Genomic DNA, 22,537 nt, shown 5'->3' with positions numbered 1-22,537 from the left:
ATGCTTCGTATTCGACAATGTTGTTTGTGCATTCGAATTCAAGCTTGCATTCTAGCATAGTTTTTTCTCCTTTTAGGATAACTAATATGCATTTTGCTTCGGCTCCATTGTTAGATTTGGATCTGTCAAAAGATAATTTCCAAAATAATGACCTAACTATAGGTTTATCTACAAAATTTATAGACATAGAAGTATTTATTTGAGAAAAAATTTCAACTTGTGATATAACAAAATTTTCCAATAAGGGTGAAGTATTTGCATTAAAATTTCCCAGAAATGATTCAACCGAGTAGCTTCCGATGATATTACTGGTATATGTGACTAGCTCATTTTCTCCCTCTAGTTCTCTAACGATATACTTTTTATGTTTTCGGCGGTTGACCCTTATTTGTTATGGCTTGCCATTATAGGGAAGCCAAATGTGGGACCTGTCAGTTGCAAAATAGTCATGAAGCTTTTGTGACCAGTCTCTACTAAGGATTAAACCATAGAACTCAGGGATATCATCCACAAGAATGTCAATGACTTGACACACTTTAGGGTTTGATGAGAGTCTAATAGTAAGTTGATTGAGTTCTCCTATAACTTCGACTTGGGATCGGTCTAACTACACAATGAACACAACAGATTTTTGGTGCTCAACATTCAATTTCACACAAACTATTCGTGGTAGAATGTTAGATGAAGCTCCAAAGTCAACTAAATCATTGTGTAGATTATTATTGAAAACTTCAAAGGTCTAAAGGAATGGAGGAGTATGGGATTTGCATCTTCATCCTATTAGATAAATATCGGTAGGACCGATCCTATCTAATGAGGTACTAGGAGGTCTTCCCATTTCTTGGGCAGCTTGCAAGATTACAGTAGTGGGAAGCGGAGAAGTAGGGACTACTTTTAGATCTTTGAGAAATAGCTTCTGTTGATGTTTCAACTTTCTAAGCTCGTGAAAGGTAATTTTTTCCATAGTCATTTTCATATATTCCACTATGTTGTATTCCATTTCATAAGAGACTAACAGGGTTTTAGCTAAAGGTGACGAATTTGTTTGAGAAGGAGTGGTTTGAGTGGATTTAGATGAATATTTCTTACCTATTATTTTGTCATTGGGAGCTGCAGTTGATACCTTCCGCTTTGAATTTGTTTGTGGCAATTCAATAGGGATTTTACTCCTGGTTGCAAGAGATAGTGCATATTGTGTTTCTTCAACGGGAAGAATAAAATCCCACATTCCTCGTAACTCGGATACCTCTTCATCATCCATTTTCTCTTCAGCTGTTGGGACTTCATCTTCCACCACATCCGATTCAACATTTAATATTGTAATTGGAGGCTTAGTATCAGAGGGGGGATTTCTTCTATATGTTCTGAAAGGTTTCTTTGAGGAACCCTCTGCTACCTGTTTCTTGATATCAACTATTTCATTGGACATGGTTTTAAGGACGTTTTATAGACCTTCAAGATCAAAAGGATCTTTAGATGGTTTGGTAGAGGGAATTCAAATGGGGGGATCCCAAAATTTTCACTCTGTGCTCTAGTTAACCTTTGATATGAGGGGAACTGAGAAGAAACACTAGCTTGAGATAACTCAGATTCTTCTTAAGATATTGAAATCCCCTATAGCTTATGGATCAAATACTAGACTTCAGGGGTTTCTATAGAAGACGATTGATCTAATTTTTTTGAAGTCACAGCGGTGGATTCTAAAGGGTTCTTTACAACTTCTCACATAAGATTTCGATATTTTGAATGTGATCAAGAAGTTGGAGGACATGGTGAGGGAGTTTTACTCTTAGAATGGGCTATTGATTTGAATTTACTTGCCTATCATAGTTAGGCCCTCCTTCTAGCACCAAAATGTTGAAGCCCTAAAAATTACTTTGAAATCAATGTACTTTACTTTGAAATTAATGTACATCATACATCTAGTTGCATCAAATTAGAAGTCAACATCTACAGTAAAATCAATGCATCAAGTGCAAATAGTCAAATAGGATTAGAAATCAACATCTATACTAAAATTAATGCTCCTAGTGTAAAAAATCAAATATAATTAGGAACCAACATCTACACTAAAATCAATTCATCTAATTACTTTGAAACTAATTATGTACATCATACATCTAGTTGCATCAAATCAGAAATCAACATCTACACTGAAATCAATGCATATAGTGCAAACAATCAAATAGGATTAGAAATCAACATCTATACTAAAACTAATGCTTCTAGTGTAAACAATAAAATATAATTAGAAATCAAAATCTACACGAAAATCAATTCATCTAATACAAGCAATCAAATAGGATTAGAAATCAATATCTACCCTAAAACCAATGCATCCAGTGCAAGCAATCAAATAGGAGTAGAAATCAACATCTACACTAAGCATCTTGTGTAAGGTATTGTTGAAGCCCTGAAAATCATTGCTACAATGTGGGGGAAAGCCACTATGTCCAGACCTTGGTTAGCATCTCCTTTTCCATTTGGTGTAGTGGCTCCGACTAGGGATAATGGGACCAGTTTCCCAGAAAAGATTTTGATACTGTTGGTGGGGTGATATATAATGTAATGTGTGAGTGTTAAAGCTAAGTGTAATATAATCTAAACTACTAAACGCATGCATATATCCTAGTTTAAACATTGTTTAAATATAGATATATTGGGGAATTAAATAGAATATGCGATCTATAATGATGTCCTACAACAATTGGTAATATAGATAATTCAACTGTAATAAGAAATGAAGTCATTTAATAGTAATCGGTTTCGATAAATAGTTAGCCAAAATGATTGTGAAACATATATTGCATATAAAATTGTTCATGTATTCAGAATAAATTCAAAGCCAACATCATAGAAAAGTGTAAAAATGCTAAACTGTAATTCATACTTTCACACATAAAACAATTAGAAGAAGAAGTATTCCCTGATACATAAATAAAAGAAGATCATGATATAAAAGTATGATATATGACAAGTTCTGCTCATGTGCTTCAAAAATATTGACCAAATTTCAATCAATCGAACATATTGTAAGATTACAAAGGTGCATTTTATTAGAGAATTCTAGATATTTAAGAGAAAATAGATCTTGTTCCATTCATTCCATTAGAACCTCCTCAAATGTACAGAAGTGCAATGTTTCGAAGAACGTTGGTGACAAAATTTATGGACCCATCTCTAAATGCATGAGAGGGACTTAAATACTAAACTATAGGTCCTAAAATAGATGATTACAAAAATAGCTGAGGAGGTTTAAACAATCTTCCTTAGATCATGCGAAAAGAAAACTAAAAAAAATAAATTAAGTGAATAACTCCTTTGCATTTTATCTTTGAGATAGAAAATATTTGTCATAGGCTTGAGATGCGTCTGTTGGCCGATCGCAGATTTGAACTTCCTAGCAAATATAGCGTCTGTTAGTGCTAGCACGATTTTTTATGTGGAGGTTGTTAAGTATCTCAAGGTCATCCACTAGATATATGGTTTTACTAAGAACTACCCGTATGCTTCCCAGTTTATCTTGCTCATTTGTCTGATCTCCTCCTCATTTTCCTTCGCTACCTACCTCCATTGCTACTCTAATTGTTTGACATTTGGAAGAAATCCTTGTATGCTTTATGTAACCAGGTTGGTGCCATGCAAATTTTCATTGATGGCTTCTACTATGTTGTCTGTTGTTGCTGCGGTATTTGTTGTTTCCCTTTCTGCTTGCCTGAGCCGAGAATCCCAATCTGTGAATAAGATTTCTTTATGTGATTCCTCTAGTTTTGGAAGATCAACCTTTCTCCCTTCTTTTGATTCTTGCTGGGTGATAAAGTCAAAAATATTTTTATTCATTTCATCATACTCAAGTCTCATGTCTACAACTTGGCTTGTTAGCTTATCACCGATCTCGCAATAAGGACTTATTTATGAGATTTTGTGGAAAAAACTTCCTTCTGCCACATTAGTTGGGAGTTAATAATGAGTGCTTCCTTCATGAACTCATCGATTCGCGGATTTTCTTTATACTTATCTATCATAGCTTGTATCCACGCATCTCTTTATGCTAGGCTGGCCTCATGTTGTATTTGTATATATTCACCTTCCTGCTGGAGTTGGGCTATTTGTAATTCTGCTTGTTGATTGAATTTCTCCTGAGCTAATTGTTGTTCCAACAACAAAATTATTTGTTCCTTTTATTTAAGCAACATTTGGACCTTTGTCGCTTTGTCAATAGTTGTTGTAGCATAGGCTCCTATGAATTCCGACAATTTTCTGAGATTTTCAGATCGGTCCATCGGCAAGTCGTTCCATACAATGTCCATTGGTTAATTGTTAGGAGTCGTAATAGCTGCAACATCTAACTTTCTTTTCTTCCTCTATATTTTGGGGGTAGGACTGTAAAATAAATTCAGTGGAGGAATTTCATCAATTCTCAAAATAATTTCTGAATTGGGGGTGGCAGGAATGAGCTCAACATCCTGAGTGCCTATAGTTTTTTATACTGTTGTTTCTTGAATTGACATCTGTTTTGTTTGCTTAGGAGTTTGTATCTTAGATGTTTTTTCATTTATGTGAAACATATTGTTGAAATGTTCCCATTCCTTTTCCAAATCAATAACTGGGGTTTTTTCTAACTGAGTGGATGTGGAGTGAACTTCTGCCTATTTCTCTGTCGCAGTTTGCTCGACTATTTCATATGTTGTTCCAGTTGTGTCCTTTTCGAACTCTTTATTTTTATTGCCTCCCCCATTTTGAGACTGGTGCTCTGAGTGCTCTGACTCATGAGTAGATATCTCTTGGGTTTCTTCTTTGGAATTATCTTTGGAGCTATCCTCCAAGCTTACACTAGGAGTTGGCTCCCTTATTGGTTCAATCTGTAGTAGGTCCAATGGGACCTTCAATAATTTCCTCTTTCTATACACATGGAAAGCTTCAACGTCATCTGGGGAAAAAATTAGTGATTCCATATGCGTCACTTCTGAAAATGTTTCTTTTTGTGCGAAGAGGTTATCGAAGGGGTCCTCCTCATGGGTGAATGGTTTCACTTTCACCATAGTAGTGAAGTCCTTAGCAGTTCTATTTGGGTCATACTGCCTTCCCGAGATTGTAGCTAATTTCAAAGACTTCATGATCTCTACTTCTTTGCATGCATTTCCAAAATCATGTAGCACAAATGCACCACATTGTAACAGAAATGTAGGCCAAATGGCCTTCTTCTGCTCTTTCAATCCTTTTCTCAACCCACCTTCCCCTGCCATTTGGTAGGCTATCTCCCTAGCCATTAACTTGTCAGGGACATAGCATGGGAGAACATGCGGTGAAGAAATTCTCCCAAATACTCCGATATAGGTAAATGTTTCCTCCCCAAACCATCTGGCTACAGGAAAGATATCCACTTCAACTTCTTTTGAAAACCTAGGGGTGGTTGTGTTGTAGACTTGTTTATGGATGGGTAGCATAACTCCTTGACAAATCTTATAAAAATGGGTGAAACTGAGACTCCCACAAACTCTTATGGCACACATGGATAGGAGGCAGTTCCTATGCAGTCCACTTCCATCCCATAATCGGAAATTTGGAACTAAAATAGATTACATCCATTACAAAAGCGCTCATGTAAAGTGAGGGATAAAACCTTAAAGAGGGACTTCTCTTTCTCCTATATTCCATAATGGATTTTTCCAAATTATCAGACAAAATGTGAGCCCAATTCACGATCATTGCGTTCACAACTACATCTATTAATGGAAGCCATTCCGAGGAAAATTTTGTGCTATAGGATTTACCGAACAATCTTCACAGCATGGTTGCTGCAAAACTATAAGCAGGAGAGATATATGTCGTAGAATACATACCCATATTATCCCATTTGAGCTTGCCTTCACTTGCTGTCCAGGCCCATGTGACATCTATCAGGTCTTCATTCTCCTTAGAAAATTGCTCGAGGAACTGTTTATTTTAGAGATTATGTGGCTCTTGTAAATGGTACATTAGCCATATGATGTCTACTGGAAAAGATCCCATAAACTCTTGCCTGTGATTTTGAATTCTTTGTCTGAGACGTCGACCACGTCAATTATCCACTTGACCATATCCACGTGTGGGATTATCTTCGGTCTTGTGGCTATGCAGTGTAGGAATGAGCACGATGTCTCGAAGCAGGAGGCATCATAGGAAACATGAGAATCAACCGTGTCCTATGCTACCAATGGCCTTAGCCTTTCTTCTTCTAACAAATCATAGATGGCCTCCCATGTTGAAGTTCCTCCATCTCTGCTACATGTAGTATCAGAGGAAAGAGGAATCATTTTTGACTTTTCAGACACAACTTCCTTTCCCCTCTTTGCCATTCCTTCTAATGACTCTTCCTGGGGATTTTTCCTGAAATGTGGCAAAGTGGAAAATATCAGATAGACATAAGCAAGAAAGAAAATGAGGATGAACGATATAGATAACCTTGAAAATGTGACAAGAAAGGAGTTTTAATTAAATGTAGAAGAAAAGATATCGTATCACGTCGAGCCGCTTTCCAACATAAATGCTATTAACCCATAGTAAATATTAACTAATGGTTCCTTATCACAACCTTTATCCTTCATTAATGTTCTGCATCATAAAATGGGAAGGAAAACTTCTAAGGTGGCAAACTTTAGTTGCGAGAATGCCAATTTGATTGCAATGAAATATTGCAAATTGCATTATCACATATTTGATTGTGCACTTTCTTATAGTTCCTTAGGTTTGTATGGGATATGAGATGTGGGATAAGTGGTGCGTTCTTTATCTACTCAAAGAGTAGATTCTTCGGTAGAATTTTTTACCTTATAAAGCGCTTTTTATCATGCGGAGCACTTAATCATCATTTTATGAAATTGGGTTCTACTGGGTCTGGGAATTTATCGCATTTCACAACATCACGCAATTCGTAAGTTTTAAGACCTCTCCTAAGTGTTCTGACGCGATGTGATAGGTCAATCATCTCATCGCAATATCACATTTTGCCTGTTTTAACATACTTTGTGAGGGTGCAGCCTTTATGAATGACGATATGCGATATAGGCTTTTGTTTTAATAGGAAATTCCTTAGGCCTTAGTTTTAAATGAAAGCCTTATTTTTAAATGAAAAGCCTAAGATATCTAGGTTAAGCGCGGTGATTTGTTTTGATCGCTTCTCGCATGTTTTTCTTGTTAACAAGGATTTTGACACGCTTGATCCAGCAGTATGCGAAAAGGCGAGTATTGCTAGCTTTCAAAGGGTTTTGACTTGATATCTTGTTTTATTCCAAAAACTTAAAAGAAAGTGTCTAAATGCTAAATTCATTTTTTGTTTATTGATAGAATATTGGTTATTATATCAATAAATGGGGGGGGGGGGTTGCTAAATATCACAACATGTATTAAACAAGATTAGAAATCAACATCTATACTGAAATCAATATCTCTAGTGAAAGCGATTGTAGAGGATTATAAATAACTATCTACACTAAAACCAATGCATCCAGTGAAAGCAATCATATAGGAATAGAAATCAACTTCTACACTGAAATGAATGCATCTAATATAAGGTATTAAATAGGATTAGAAATCGACATTTACACTAAAATAAATGCATCTAGTGCAAGTGATCAAATACGATTAGAAATCAATATCTACATTGGAACCAATGCATCTAGTGGAAGCAATCAAATAGGAGTAGAAATCAACATCTACACTGAAATAAATGCATCTAGTGTAAGGCATTAAATAGGATTAGAAAATGACATCTACACCGAAATAAATGCATCTAGTGCAAGCGATCAAATAGGATTAGAAATCAACAACTACGCAAAAATCAATACATATATTTTCGTGAAAAACTAAAATATTTATGATGTTCTAGATCTAACTTCTATGTATGTATTTGTCTTTGTGTCTCTCTTTCTTCTTCCCTCTCTCTCCACCTTCCATTTTTTTTCTATCTCTCTCTCTCTCTCCCCTGTCTCTCACTCTCAACCTCTCCCTCCATTTATATATATTCCTATTCTTCCCTCTCCCCCCTTGCCATCTATATCTATACCTCCCTCCATCTCTCCTTATTTCTCTCTCTATCTCACCCCCCTAAACACATGTCATGCTCTCTCTCTCTCTCTCTCTCTCTCTCTCTCTCTCTCTCTCTCTCTCTCTCTCCCCCCCCCCCTTCTTTATCTCTCTATATCAGCCCGCATACAGTTCCTCTCTCTCTATATATATGTATATATGTGTATCCCTCTTCCTCTCCCTCTCTATCTCTTCCCCTTCTCTCTCTATCTCTCTCTTTCTCTCTCTCTCTCTCTCCCTCCATCTTCCTCTTCCTCTCCCTCTCTCTCCCTCTCTCTCTCTCTTTCTCTCTCTCTCCATATCTATCTCTCTTCCTCCCTGTTTTCAGCAAAACTAGTGTCCATTTAGAGCTGCTAGTCCCACTAAGACGGGTAGCTATCTTAGAAACAAACAATTCAAGGTAACTTATGTTTTCCTTTATGAGAGATAGATGAGAGAGAAGCAGAGAGTACCAACCTCAGTCTTTCGCTTGGATCCTTGCTTCTTTCCTCTCTCCTTTGATAGAGTTTCACCACTCCTTTCTCACTTGTCCCGCTTCAAAGAACACTAATATTATCAAAGCAGCAAAATACCATCAAAGCATAGAGATGTATAACCATAAACAATGTAGAATCAGATGTACATTAACCGTACAAATGCATACACAAATACAAGATTCAAAACTATACAAGTATACAGAGGAAAACTCAAATAGCTTTATTGATAGAGGTAGTAGAAGAGAGGATTACAACCCAGCTGTCTGATCCAACATCATCCTCCTAGCATGAAAGCCCTCTTCACCTCATAAAAAGCAAGATCACGCAACAATACAATGTCTCAAAGAGAAACCAACAACACTTCCTTACAAATTAAAAAGTTCTAGCCTCTAGATCTCTAAGATGAGTGATCCATATATAGATGTTTACAGGGGAGTGAGTTAGCTTCTGGGATTTTGATTAGTGTCATTTCACTAATAGTTCTTAGTTCCACTTGGAGATTTCATGATCTCTTACTCATCCCTGGTCGAATTCATTGAGGCAAGTGTCATATGAGCAGTTTCTAGAAGATTATCTGGGTTTCCACTCAGCAAACTGCCTCTGCCATTTGTCTTATCTCACTCATAGCACCCTACAGAAGGGCTTTTCAGTATGCATCGCACCCTTTGTGTTTAGTAGGTGAGATGCACCGCACCCTCAACATGGAGCAGTCTGTATGGTCCGGTTTTGAACAGTTCTGAGCAGTTTTTCAAGGTGAACTTCTGGGAAATGATGTAATCAGTTGACCTTGATCCTTTAGGGTATGAAACAAAACTTTTAGGGGTTTGAGAGCCCTTGTTTTATTGACATATGTGATTGCGGTTGTAGTGCCCAAATATGTCTATAACACTCCCTCCCTCTCTTTACTCCTCTCTTCTACCCTCTCCCCCCCCTCCATATATATGTCTATCTTCCTTTGTCTCTCTTTATCGCCTCGAAAACATACACTCTCTCTGCATATCTATCTATCTCTACCTCCCTCCTCCTTCCTCTCCTTCTCTCTCTTCCCCTCCTCTCTCTCTCTTCCCCGCACTCCCTCTTCCTCTCTCTTGATCTCCTCTCTCCCTCATTGTATCGTCAGCTATCGCTTGTCACTCCATCTCACTCTCCACCTTTCTCTCTCTATGTCTTTCTTCCCCTTCCAACCCCCTCTCTCTCTCCTCTATCTCAAGTGCTCTCTCTCTTCCTTCCTCTCTCTCCCTTTCTCTCCCACCTCCGTATGTCTCTCCCCCCATCACACACACACACTCTCTCTCCACCCTCCAACTCTATCACTATCTCCCTCTCTCCCTCCTTCTCGCTCTCCTCCTTCCATATCTATGTCTCCCTATCTCTCTATTCCCCTTCTTTCCCCATCTCTATCCTCTGATTTTCTCTCCATTCCCTCATCTCCTCTATCCCTCATTCCATCATCTCTCAACTATCATTCCATCTCTCTATCCACCTCTATCTCTCAGTCTTTTTTATTTGCTCCCTCTCTTTCCCCCTTCCAACTCCATCTCTCTCTCCTCTCTCTCCCTTTCTCACCCAACTCCCTTTGTTTTTGCCCCCCATCACATACACAATCTCTCTCCATGCTCCAACTCTGTCACTATCTACCTCTCTCTCCCCTTCTCGCTATCCCCTTCTCTTCCACCTCCATATATATGTATCCCTATATGTCTCTTCCCCTTATTTCCCTATCTCTATCCTCTCCTTTTCTCTCCCATCCCTCGTATCCTCTCTCCCTCATTCCATCTTCATCTCTCCTTTATCACTCCCTATCTCTCTCTACCTCTATCTCTTAATTTCTTTTTTCTTCATTCCCTCTCTTTCCCCCTCCAAATTAATCCCTCTCTCCCTCCCTCTTTCCTCCTCTTCCCCCCCTCTTGTCTCTCTTATTTATTGTAATTGTTATTTTATATCTTCATAAGATGCTAATAGTAGGGGATTTGTTGTGTTTTGATTCATTGATGGCCTACTAACATTTTTTCTTTGCTTTAAGTCAAAGTAACCTTTATCTTCTTTATTTGTCATGTACAAGGTTAAAACTAACAGTCATATGTATAGTGAAGGGGGGAGAATGGAGGATTGGATAAGCATCTAAGGATCACACTTCTTGGGGATTAGGAATCCAAAATAAGAATAGTCCTAGAAGCACATACTTGGTGAATATGCGAATGGCGTAGTGTGGTGTATCACATAAAGCCTCCCAACATTGTGCTCTAATCTAGTGGAGAGATAGAGCTTGTTAGTAAAGGTATTCTTATGTTTCTATGTTGAAAATGTTGATTATGATATTACTGTTTAAAGATGGCTTATCAATCTCACTCTTCTTATAAGAATATTTCAATTTGAGATTATGTTTGTAACCACTGTGAAATTATGGATACCTCCCTAGTTAAGAGGGAGTGTTGAAATGTAACTAGGTTTGGTCTTCATAATTCTCAATGTATGTTTTATGTAAAAAGAAAAGAAGAAAAATAATATTCATGTCCCGAGGTTTATTCAAATTTTCATGAGTCAAAGTCCCATTTGGGCTATTTGTAAAGAAAAATAAATATTTTATTTTTGCAGAAATAGTCAAATTGTACCTTGAAGACCACATCGGCCCTCTAGATGATCAGGTCGACCTATCAAAAGAACGCAATATTTCAAACACACATCTCACTATATATTGACCATCATGCTCCTCATTTTGACCAAGATTTTATGTTCTTTTGTGCCAAACATGAAGTCTACTGAAGCTAGTTAATTGAAGTGAATTTTCTGTGACATGGGCCTCGAAAGAATACAGTGAGTTTATTGTGGATTAATGAAGCAATGATGAAGCTATGTTTCTTAGAATAAATATATATTTTCTAAAGATTCACTAATGGACAAAATCATGGCAGGATGCAGCACTCACTTAGTGCTTGTAGGGATATTGGTCTTGGTCATAGGTCTTAGATATGTCACTTTCATCTGATTCTATAAGAAGAGAATTTCTTTTATGGGTTTTCCCTTGGGAAGGGGTTTTTCCTTGGATTAGAGCATATATCTTATGTTCATTATATTCTGTTATCTTTATGATGTGTCGGTTTGGTAATTCTTTGATGAAGACACGTAACAAACAATAATAAAATGGCTAAACATGTTCACAAGCAATTATCAATAAAAGAGAAATCACCCTAACTTGTAGCCTCCAGATTTGTCAACACAAGGTTCGACCTCGATTCATAATAGATCACATAAGTCTAAAACCCATTCACACATATCTATAACCCACTCTTAAGTAGTTTATCAATCATTTCTTAACATTATGAATTTCTATGTAATTAAATGGAATTACAATCTAAGCAATAGTAACAAAAAAATATGCAGAAGCTCACAATGTATAAAAACATTCATAAGGTAAGAACCTACTAACAAAATCATGTATACACTCATCTCAATGCATATAAGTAGCCTATAAATCATGAATATGACAACATCCCGATGGTGATCCAATTTATTGAAACCATAAAATACAAGAAAACTAATAGTGAATGTAACATCATTGTTCATACATTCGCGCATGAAATAAAAGATCAATGTGGTTACTTATTGTAATGAATTAACATATGCTAGTGAATCGTGAAAATTTTGATTGTAATGCGGAATCCATCGTTATAATGAAAACAACAAGTTTTGGCTTATCTCATGTTATGCATTGGACTTCCTGTTTTTCATGTTATGATTTTGTTTAATATTTATGAACGATGGATTTACTGCGTAGACTATGGTTATGGCTCATTTTATTTTTATGAATAACAAGAGGTAATGATATGTTTAATATAATATTGATATGGTAAGATCTACATCTCGTTTATCACTACAAAATTATCCTAGTTCATGCAGTTACCCATAAACACATCAGGTGAGACTACAACTGCTTCCAATTGTTGTTGAAAGGGCTATTGTTTAAGGGTTTTTATTGGCTAATTCATTTTAAACATGGTTCTACCTCTATGCACCAACATATCTAAACGTGGATGTTCACTACTTTACCAAGTAAGTTGAGGTTGTGCTGACCTATTTGAATGACAACATCACGACCACACTTTTAATTTTAAGCCACACTATTGCTAGGTTTAGTGTACTAAAATAGGTCATGAAAAGCTATGGATCTCACATTTTTAGTAGAATGATGATTGAATCAAAAAAACTAAATTAGGGTTTGATCATGAGAACTCCACTCCCTACTATCCTTGAGGAAATGGTAGAGTAGAGTCAATTAATTATGTCTTGAAGACTATGATTCAATTAGTTTACGAAATTACAAATTTAATTGGAAGTTGGTGTTATTTTACACATTGTGGGTTTAGTAGACCTTATCCAAGACTACCACTAGATTTACTCCTTTTCATCTCGTTTATGGTTTGAAATTTTTCTTGTTGATTGAATGAAAAATCTTATCACTGAAGCTAGCCATAAAATTTGTACTCGATACTTCTATCGAGGAAGAAGGACTCCTATACTTGGAAAATCTCAATGAGCCTTGTTGCAATGTTATGCTAGTCATTGAGGCCCGCAAGAAATGACTAAAAACTCCATGATGAAAAGTCTATTCAACCTGATATTTTTGCAATAGGTGATTCTGTCTAATTAAGATCATGGTAATAGATGCACAAGAAAGTTAGAACCTCTTTGGCACTATCCCTACATTGTGAAACACGTGCTAGTAAAGAGGCCTATGTAGGTAAAATGTAGTGGGAATACCTTATCATAGCCTTTAATGGGATCTATATAATATATTATTATTCCTAGGCTACATGGCATTGCATTTTGTTTATACATATATAGCCTATGATGTTGCTTTATTTTATGAATATGTGTTTCATTTCGATTTGTTTCTCATCATGGTTGTCACCTAAATTGAAAATGTTTGTATAATTTTCTTATATACATAGACTATGTTGATGTCACAAACCATAGTGAAATAGGACGAGAATTCCTTATTGAAGTCTTGTAATGGGATATATCTAAAAAAATACAATGCCTAGGTTGCATGGCATTTTGATTTCTATGTGTATATAGTTTATGATGTTGCTTTGTCTTTTACATCTATGTTTCATTTTGGCTCACTAGTTATCATGCTTGGTTCTTTCTTCGTAGATGTTTGTAGCCTCTTCGATCTACATAGGATATGATAATAGAACTAGCCCTAGTATTTGAAATGCTTCTTTTTCAACTTGGGTGAGCTCCTCACGCAATAATGAACTTGTGCATTTAGGGGGCATATTTTTGGACACTAATGCCAACAAAATTGCAATGTACCATGTGGTCATCGAACTCTTAGTTGAGGCCATTTCTTTAGGAATCCATTAGTTGGTGGTTAACATGGACTCTCAACTTTTGGTATCTCTACTAAATAACATCTACCATGTGAGTTATTTTGTGTTTCTTTGTTACTATTTAAGGGAACAACATCTTGAGTGATCATTTGATTCCATCTTTTATCAACATGTCGCCTAAAGTTCTAATTCGTTGGATAAATATGTGTTAGAATGAACTCCGTCACATTAGAAAATATAAGTAACCATGCATGCATACATATAAACAAATTGGAAATTTAGAACAATCACTATAAAAGACGATAGATAGCCAAAAAAATGTGTGTGTGTATGTGTATAAATGCAAAAAAGGTATCTTGTTTCAAAATCGAGCATGCAACCCTATGCTCCATAGCGCATAACTAATACTTGGTATCATGCTAGATATACATGTAGAGTATACATAAATGAAGGATGGCTAAAGGAAAAAAAATAGTGATCCAAGTCATACAATGAAGGAGTCTTCACATTTGACTCAATATCCCAACCACATGTCATGGCATGTGGTCAGGAACCTCATCCAAGTGAGTTGATGCTATTGACATAGTGAATGCCTCTAGGTTCCTTTGCACCTACCAAATCTCATTGCGGTTTTCCTCATCACTAGACTCGTCCACATTTGGCTTGAGCTTCCCCACTTATCAATAGACAAGTGGATATTGGCCCCTATTATTGTGATTTTGATATTTGTGTCACAATAAATTTAATGATTAGTTACATTACACCACCATAAACATATGCATATCATAAAATTAAAAAATACAAAAAAAATAAAAATTAAAACATGGAATGCTCAGAAAAATAAACATACTTAACTATATCATCCCAATACTCACTAGAGGGCAAGAGTAGTTCAAGTTCATAATAGAAATCGGTTCCTACATTTTCATAATCATACATCATGGTGTTAACTAGTTAAAGTACTCCATATCATATGCATGGTTTTGTGTTATTCTAGTCAACCTTGCCATTAGGTCTTTACACTAGTTCATCTGGGGCATTAATCCACCTATATGAAACATCATGATCTAAGGTCATAACAAAAGCATCCACTCTAGAAAGAAGGATACCAAAATTCTCCCATAACCAAACTAACTTACTCTTACCATCCTAAACCTTGTCAACTAGTCTCTTAGGTTTTGTAGAAGAAGAGCTTCATTCCAATTGAATACAATAGGCTCCAAATAATGTACTACAATATCAACTTGGCTCTGGAAAGCTAAGTGTAAAATAATTGACCCTACAATTTGAATTATAGTTAATAGGATGGTTCATAAAGTGAGGTTTTTGATATCATTAATTGGTAATTTCCCACCACCTCTCACATGTTGGGAGTATAGCCTTGAGCAACAAAGTCATCAACTAACCTCTCCCTAGCCAACCTAAATTTGGATACCACTACTAGGACTTCGTGTCCAAATAACATCGTGATGAAGTATATGTGCTAAATATTGATAATCAATGTTTGGTCCTACACTCTAAGCCATCGATTCGCTGGATTCCACATTTTGACAATCCTTTCTAATAGCAGAAGTTGGGCCTTCATATTTTGCATCTTGAGGAACTTTAGAAAGCAAGAATCACATAGTACATTAATCACACATGTGCTTCTTTTAGGAAACATGTTCTCTATATATTTTCATTCTTTTGAGTGTGTGTCTACTCAAAAGTATATAGAGTGGGTACCCATTGGATGAAAATTTTAATTCTTCATCCAATGGATGCTTACACTTGGTATTTGAGTAAACCTATAAGGAGATGGTAGAAAATATAATTAAAAACAATATGTTCTTTTCTTTTCCCTCTAAAAATATTTAGGTTTGGGGATGACATCATCATATTGAATTTTATTGGTTCTTTTAAAATTGGTATTTTTAGTACACGTTTTATTTTCAGGATCATTTTTTACATGTAAATTGTCTTAATATCTACATTGTGCTAGGCACCTTGAGAACTAGTTCCCTTGTTTCTATTAACATGATTCATCAACACCTACTAATCACATGGTCCATTACCTGATTGATTTTAGCTCATATATTCACATGTTATATTGTAGTAACATCGTGAAAATATGAAGATCTTGGGTATTGAGGCTACCTCACTCATCTGTGTTACCTCAACCATGATACAATCGTGATTCCACCTATTATGTACTTGGAGGGCCACATTTGGTGGTTCTCGTTGGTGTCAATTTTCCTCCTAATATATATCATAACCTAGATCCACATTGTAACTATGCCATGACTATGATCACAATTTCATGACAATGATTCGATGTCTACTATCTTTGATGGCCATGATCTTGTATATTATTCCATGGATCCATAGCGTATTTTATTAGTGTCCATGCTTTTTTCATTTTGTACCAAGCGTGATTATTCCTACCTTGGGGATCTATATCATATGCATTTGATTGCTAGATTTTGCAAGTATAGATAGGTTCCAAGATTTGATGCTCTCTCAAACCACTGCAATTACTATTTTTATGTACTGTATTTCAACCATCAATTTCTCTTTTGACCTCGCACATTAGGGGGCATCAATTATCATTCAACTTAACACACCTTTGAGCTTGTCGAAGAAGCATTGCAAATCAAGATTGATATGTTGCAACTCACTTATGGAAAACCGTAAAAGAAACTCAATTTAGCCCTTCAATACTCTAAAGATATTAAACGATAGTGATTGCTTGAAAATAGGTGTTGAAGGCTCCTACCCTTCAAACAAAGGGCAACGGTGCATCTAGGATTTATGGGGTGAGAGGATATGGTTTGAAGAGTTGAAACTACGTATCAAAATTAGGATAAGGATGACAATACTATGTCAAATCAAGCCAAATACATCTAGATTCATCCCCTCCATCTCTCCAAATCAACTATAAAAGAAGCATCCACCATGAAGCAGAAGGAAGTGGGAAGTGAAAGTAAGGGAATCTTATTGGAGTGGCTAGAGGACTCTAACTTAATATAACCCTACCATCAATAAGCTTGATTCTAAATGTAGGTGAGAGGAGAAGGCTTTGATGGAAGAGCTTGGAGGTAGTATATCTGTTGTAAGTATTGTTGTCTATTGAAATGCCAATGCTTTCATCCATGTCATTTCTATCTTGTTCCATGTGAATGAATATGTTATTTTTTTATATATGAATATTTTTTGGCTTATTGTACTAAATTTTCATAATTGAAGTAGAGCTTGGATACCTTGTGATCTATTTGCAGATGACATATGTTGGGAGCTAAGGATAGGACTCCTGGATAACAATACCAGTGAAGAAAAGCTAAGACCAATATTTAGTGATGAGGTGTGTCCCTATTCTCATCTCCTTCAATTTCACAAGTGCACGGATCTAGGCCATTAGGGGTAAGAAAGTGGATAAGCTATTGTCCTTCATAGATGAGTGGGCACATCTATTGGAAAGTCTCTCTAGCAACATAAGGACGATCTAGGAAAATAATGAAAGTCACAAGAATTCACCTACTTCATTACTAAACCTTGTTAACGTCACCTAATTCCTAATTGAAATTATATTAGTAACTACTCTAAATTCGTTTCAAGTCCAAATCTATTAACCACCAAAATAAATTAGATTCTTAAGATGAAATCAAAATAATAATAATAATAATAATAATAATAATATCTATTTTTAAGGTCACAGCCAAGCCAAGACACCAAATTGGTGTATGAGACCCCTTTGTTTGTGGGACAAGGGACCCACCTCCACGCAACAATTTGACTGCTAAGTCTACAAAGGCATACATACTCTACACCCCTTGAACGTGTGACCTCTTAGGAGGAAACACATGCTCTTAACCATTATAAAACCATCATTCAATTTTTTTATTTTTTTAATTAAAAATCATAAATAAATAAAGACTAAATTCGAATTTAGATTAGATTTGTGTTTAAAATAATATTAAAAATGCATCATTAACATTAATTTAAAATAAAAATATTAAAAACCATAAAATAATAAATACTAACTTTAAAATTTAAATTATGATTTTATAATCAAACATAAAAGGATTACTCTTTATATAAATAAGAAAAAAGATAAATACTAAATTTAGAAAAAATTTATGAAACAGAATTTCGTCCTCTACCGAAAAATAACGCACACTTATACTGGATGCCCTTAGCTAGGTAAATTGAAGCTGAAGTTATCCTTGAACAAACCTACTTTTATCTTTAATAAATATTTACTATGTAAGTATCCCAGGAAAATCGAAAATCCATCGCAGGTCCACAGAAGTACAGTGCGCAGCAGTTTACTATTCTTATGCTTACAAATAAAATATTACTAAACTACAGTGGTACCCACATAAGTACAGTGCGCAGCACTTTACTATTCTTATGCTTACAATTAAAATATTACTAAACTACAGTGGTTTACTAAAATATTCGCCGCGTTTTCATTCATTGACAGCCCACTAACAATTTTTCTAAATTAAAATTACGAAATTTGACATAACAAATTGGATCACAAGCAATGAACGTTAGAAGATGAAAAACATCACAAACTTCGAAAACACGTGCTTAAAAATAGGTAGGATTCATGTTCAGTTAAAACATTCCACTCTACTTTAATGGGAAAGTTCGGTTAAACTTAAAGACTCTAATGAATATTCTGTTAATATTTTTTAAAGCTAAAGATGGATTCAGGTGCATTAGCATGTCCATTTTCAAGAATCATAGCTTGGTATTGTCAAAGATGTGAAATTGCAGAGGAAATATTATTGGAAACTATTGCTTTGTAAAGTAAGAATATTTATGAAAAAAGGGTGCATATTTATTGATATCATCAGATTAATTTTAGAGGAAAATGATAATTCTAAATACTTCATATTATAATTTAAACAAGATGAGTTGCGAGGTAGCAAGTCCCTGCATTAAGTTGGCATTGAGTGGGCAAGTCACGAAAACCGTACTAGATGCTGAGAAGAAGCTAGAGTAAGAAAACTCTGTTTTTAAGCATTTGAGTTCGAGTCGTCATGATTGATAATGATTCTGAGTATGATTGGTTTTTTTTTATGACATTAAAAATGGGAATAACTTCAATTATAATAACTAAAAGTTCAATTCGTCGTGCTTGACTAGTGCTTTGATTGTTTCAACGAACATGCGTGGGAAGAATAAAAGCTAATTGTTGTTTCACCTTATGCTAAAGGAATTAATCATTTAGATGCCAGATATCTGTCTCGGAAGACTTTTCATTTTTAAATGCTTTTAAAAGGAATCTTAAAATATTTTTATTACTTCAAATGCTGGACAGTCATAAACGGAACCAACCTTATTAAAGTCATTATAAAAGTTTGTTAGTATTGGACAACTTATGAGGACCAGCCACTTTATCTCTCCCTTACCACGTGCATTGCATGCAAGCCATGTGCTTGTGTGTGCCATTATCATACACTCTAGACTCGCCGCATACATTACATGTGTTGGCCTGTGTAAAACATATGTTGGGTAACGCAGGCGTCATAGCGAAACCTGAGACAGCAGATCAATGCTCTGAGGCAGCAGGGAGGTGAGGGACTCATTCTCTGTGGCAGCGAGGAACCCCCTTTCTGAGACAACGACCTCTTTGAACTATTTCTGAAATAAATGTAATCATGCTGGAACTACATTATGTTGCAACTATGTCTCAGGCTTATCTCAGAAATCTTGTTAATACTGTTTTCAGTTTCAATTACCCTTGTCGGAGACCTTCAGCCTTTTGCTGTAAGCTGCAGCCTGCGACACGAGCTTAAGATCATAAAATGGCATCAGTGCAAGAGGCAAATGCAAAGACAACGGACCAGTACTCGCAAGCATCACGGCCATCTGCTACAGAAAAAGAAAAGGGTGTACAGCAGCAACAAACTGCAGGTGAATCAAAAGATGCACAGAATTTCAATCCTTTCCGAGTCCAAGAAGAGGTATATCTGAATTCCATAATTTTCTTCGTAACGGTGATCAGTTTTCTAATTAAATTTTCTTTCAAAGTTTGGGATTTAAAGAGGAATGACTCATCTCGTATATAGCTCTATATATGACTTAGACTCAGAAGTTAAAGTTTTGAATGAATGTGTCTTTAAATCTTTGAATGAGCTCTATATATGACTCAGACTCAGAAGTTAAAGTTTTAAGGAATGTATCAATGAATACACAACGAGGAACATTTCAAGAAAAAATTACCCTTGTCGGAGACCTTCAGCCTTTTGCTGTAAGCTGCAGCCTGTGACACGAGCTTAAGATCATAAAATGGCATCAGTGCAAGAGGCAAATGCAAAGACAACGGACCAGTACTCGCAAGCATCACGGCCATCTGCTACAGAAAAAGAAAAGGGTGTACAGCAGCAGCAAACTGCAGGTGAATCAAAAGATGCACAGAATTTCAATCCTTTCCGAGTCCAAGAAGAGGTATATCTGAATTCCATAATTTTCTTCGTAACGGTGATACAATCGGCCTCTTTGTACCGGGTCATTGTTTGGCAGTAAATTTGGACACTAATTTTAGGTTATCTTGACCAAAATACCATTCTCTCTTTTGGGACACTTGTAGGCAAAAGAGGCAGCGAAAGAGGCGTTTGTAGCCCAGCAGGAAGCTCAGGAAGTAATCAAGCGTGCTTATACCAAGCAATTAGAAGCTCAAGATAAGGCTCGGGGAGCTGTTGAGCATCTGTTTGCACAGCAAGAAGGTGGTAAGCAAGCAGGCAGCAACTACTGCTGTTGAGGAGCAGAAATATGTTGCTCGGAAGTAGATGGACCAAGCGGTTATTACAAAACAAGTCTTCAGCGCGCAGATAGCAGAGCAAACCGTGGCCTCCAATCAAAGCTCTGCTAATTGCATAACTAAGATAAGATTTCTAAGGAAATAGAATTGGGTATGAAACATGTACCAGGCTATTGTTTAGCCGAAAAATTTTCAAACAGAGGATTGCAAAATAATTGTTGATTGTTGGCTTGTTTTGCAGTTTTACCCAGAAGAAGTTACGCACCTTCTCTGGTTCCAAGCTCGGAACCCTGAGCACATATGAAAAAGGGTAAGTTATAAAATCAATACATTATACATATTTGGGCTAATACAGAAAGAAGTAGAGTGTATTATCATTTTTCTCTTGCTTCCTCCTCCATGCAGGTACAAGTACGAAGAACCTACATGCAGAAAAAGGCCTTAGATGTTGGACCTCCTCCTGCTGCCTTATATGCCTTAGATGCTGGACCTGCCAGAGTTCCTGATTCAATTGATTCAATTGCTTGAAGCCTGGGCACCTGAACAAGCCGCCCGAAGCCTATCCACCTGAACACCTAAACAGGAACAGGAAAAGTGAACATAGTGCAAGTCGAAGCTAGGTTAAACTGGAACTACAAGTGGTGATGGAACCATAGGTGGCAATGCATGGTGTGCAGGTGGAAGTTATAAGACAGATGGTGTGTAGGTGGCAGAGCTAAGTTATATGGCATAGCCAATTACTCAAACAAGTATAGCAAATAACATAGCATTTAACACTAGAGACTAATGTTAGTATTAGTTCAGGCTGTGAACATATACCATTAATACAACCCTCGTAAAAACCAAATAATATATGGTTCGTCTCCGTCCGCCTCAGGAAGAGGCCAAATAACACGGTGAAACCATATGCAATTAAAAAATTTGATTATAAGTGATGAGCGAAGCTAACAAGCAGGTCAACAAGCAATGCAATTAATGCTAAACATTTCCATATCGATTCCTATAGTGCCTGGCCATTGCCAGATGGTAGGGACTAATAAAAGATGAAACTAATTATTTATTTAGATGCCTTGTTATTTATATTCTAATGGCTCCATCTGTATTTTCATAAGGATGCTACCACTTAAAGGTGATTCACCGCGTTTTGCTTCAGACCACTAACAATTTTGATGTGCTTACAGTCAACGTAATGAAAAACATAGCAGACATTAGGGGCCCGGGACCGAACAATTTCTATAGAAACTGAATAAATAGCGTTTTTCATAAGAAGCGCATTACTGATTTCAGAACCACTTATTTGTTATTTATTCCTGTGAAATAAATCTATACCTTTTGTTTACTTATTTGATCAACTCTCTTTTGAAGTTTTATTATTATTCTTATTAAAATATTTTTTTATAATATTTGGATTTTTACTAAGTACATTTAAATTTATATATTATCATTTGGGTAAGTCGTCAAATACTCGTTGAGTAACATCTTAAGCACTATGCACTCGAAGTGCATGGTATGATGGTGGGGGTTGTCGGTTGCCACGCTCCCCACCAGGTTTCGAGCCCGACGCTGCGCAGCAGTATATATTTGATGTAATGTGGTTGTCTCGTTGTATAGACGTATATGATGTAATATGATTGTAACATGTGACTTCTTCAGCGGCGATCCTTCTCCCTTGAAAAACAAAACATCTTGAGCACTATATCAAGTAGTTGTGGTATGGCTATTGAGATGGTACCTGCTTTACGATTAATCAAGTCAATCATGGCAGGTGAAAACTTTCCAAACTAAAATTGACCAAATTAATTTGATATAGCAAAATGGAGCTAAAAGGTTTGAAGAACACCCGGGATTCTTAAAACAAACAATGAACCTTAAAACAATGGAAAAGAAAACAAACAAACGTAGAAAACACGTGC

At 36.2% G+C, this 22,537-nt stretch overlaps 1 protein-coding gene across 1 annotated transcript; it reads left to right on the top strand.

The window, feature by feature from the left end:
• The first annotated feature begins 20,098 nt into the window (after positions 1 to 20,098).
• Positions 20,099 to 20,918, top strand: LOC149155910 (uncharacterized). Its single transcript, XM_089444565.1, has 3 exons — positions 20,099 to 20,311; positions 20,454 to 20,592; positions 20,866 to 20,918. Exons 1-3 carry the CDS (start codon positions 20,153 to 20,155, stop codon positions 20,916 to 20,918), a joined length of 351 nt encoding a protein of 116 aa, XP_089300691.1. The 5' UTR covers positions 20,099 to 20,152.
• The last annotated feature ends 1,619 nt before the right edge of the window (positions 20,919 to 22,537 follow it).

This window comes from Pinus tabuliformis, chromosome 9 (assembly GCF_031772625.1).
Source record: "Pinus tabuliformis cultivar Carrire ecotype Pingquan chromosome 9, CPIR1, whole genome shotgun sequence".
NCBI lineage: Eukaryota > Viridiplantae > Streptophyta > Pinopsida > Pinales > Pinaceae > Pinus > Pinus tabuliformis.
This window is presented reverse-complemented; position numbering and strand designations above follow the sequence as displayed.

What these genes read in the sequence shown, in the direction of transcription:
- LOC149155910 (XM_089444565.1), top strand. Translation starts at nt 20,153, where the DNA reads ATGGCATCAGTGCAAGAGGCAAATGCAAAGACAACGGACCAGTACTCG. An exon ending in CTTTCCGAGTCCAAGAAGAG is followed by an intron (nt 20,312 to 20,453) that starts GTATATCTGAAT and finishes GGACACTTGTAG; the next exon opens with GCAAAAGAGGCAGCGAAAGA. An exon ending in GTTTGCACAGCAAGAAGGTG is followed by an intron (nt 20,593 to 20,865) that starts GTAAGCAAGCAG and finishes CTTGTTTTGCAG; the next exon opens with TTTTACCCAGAAGAAGTTAC.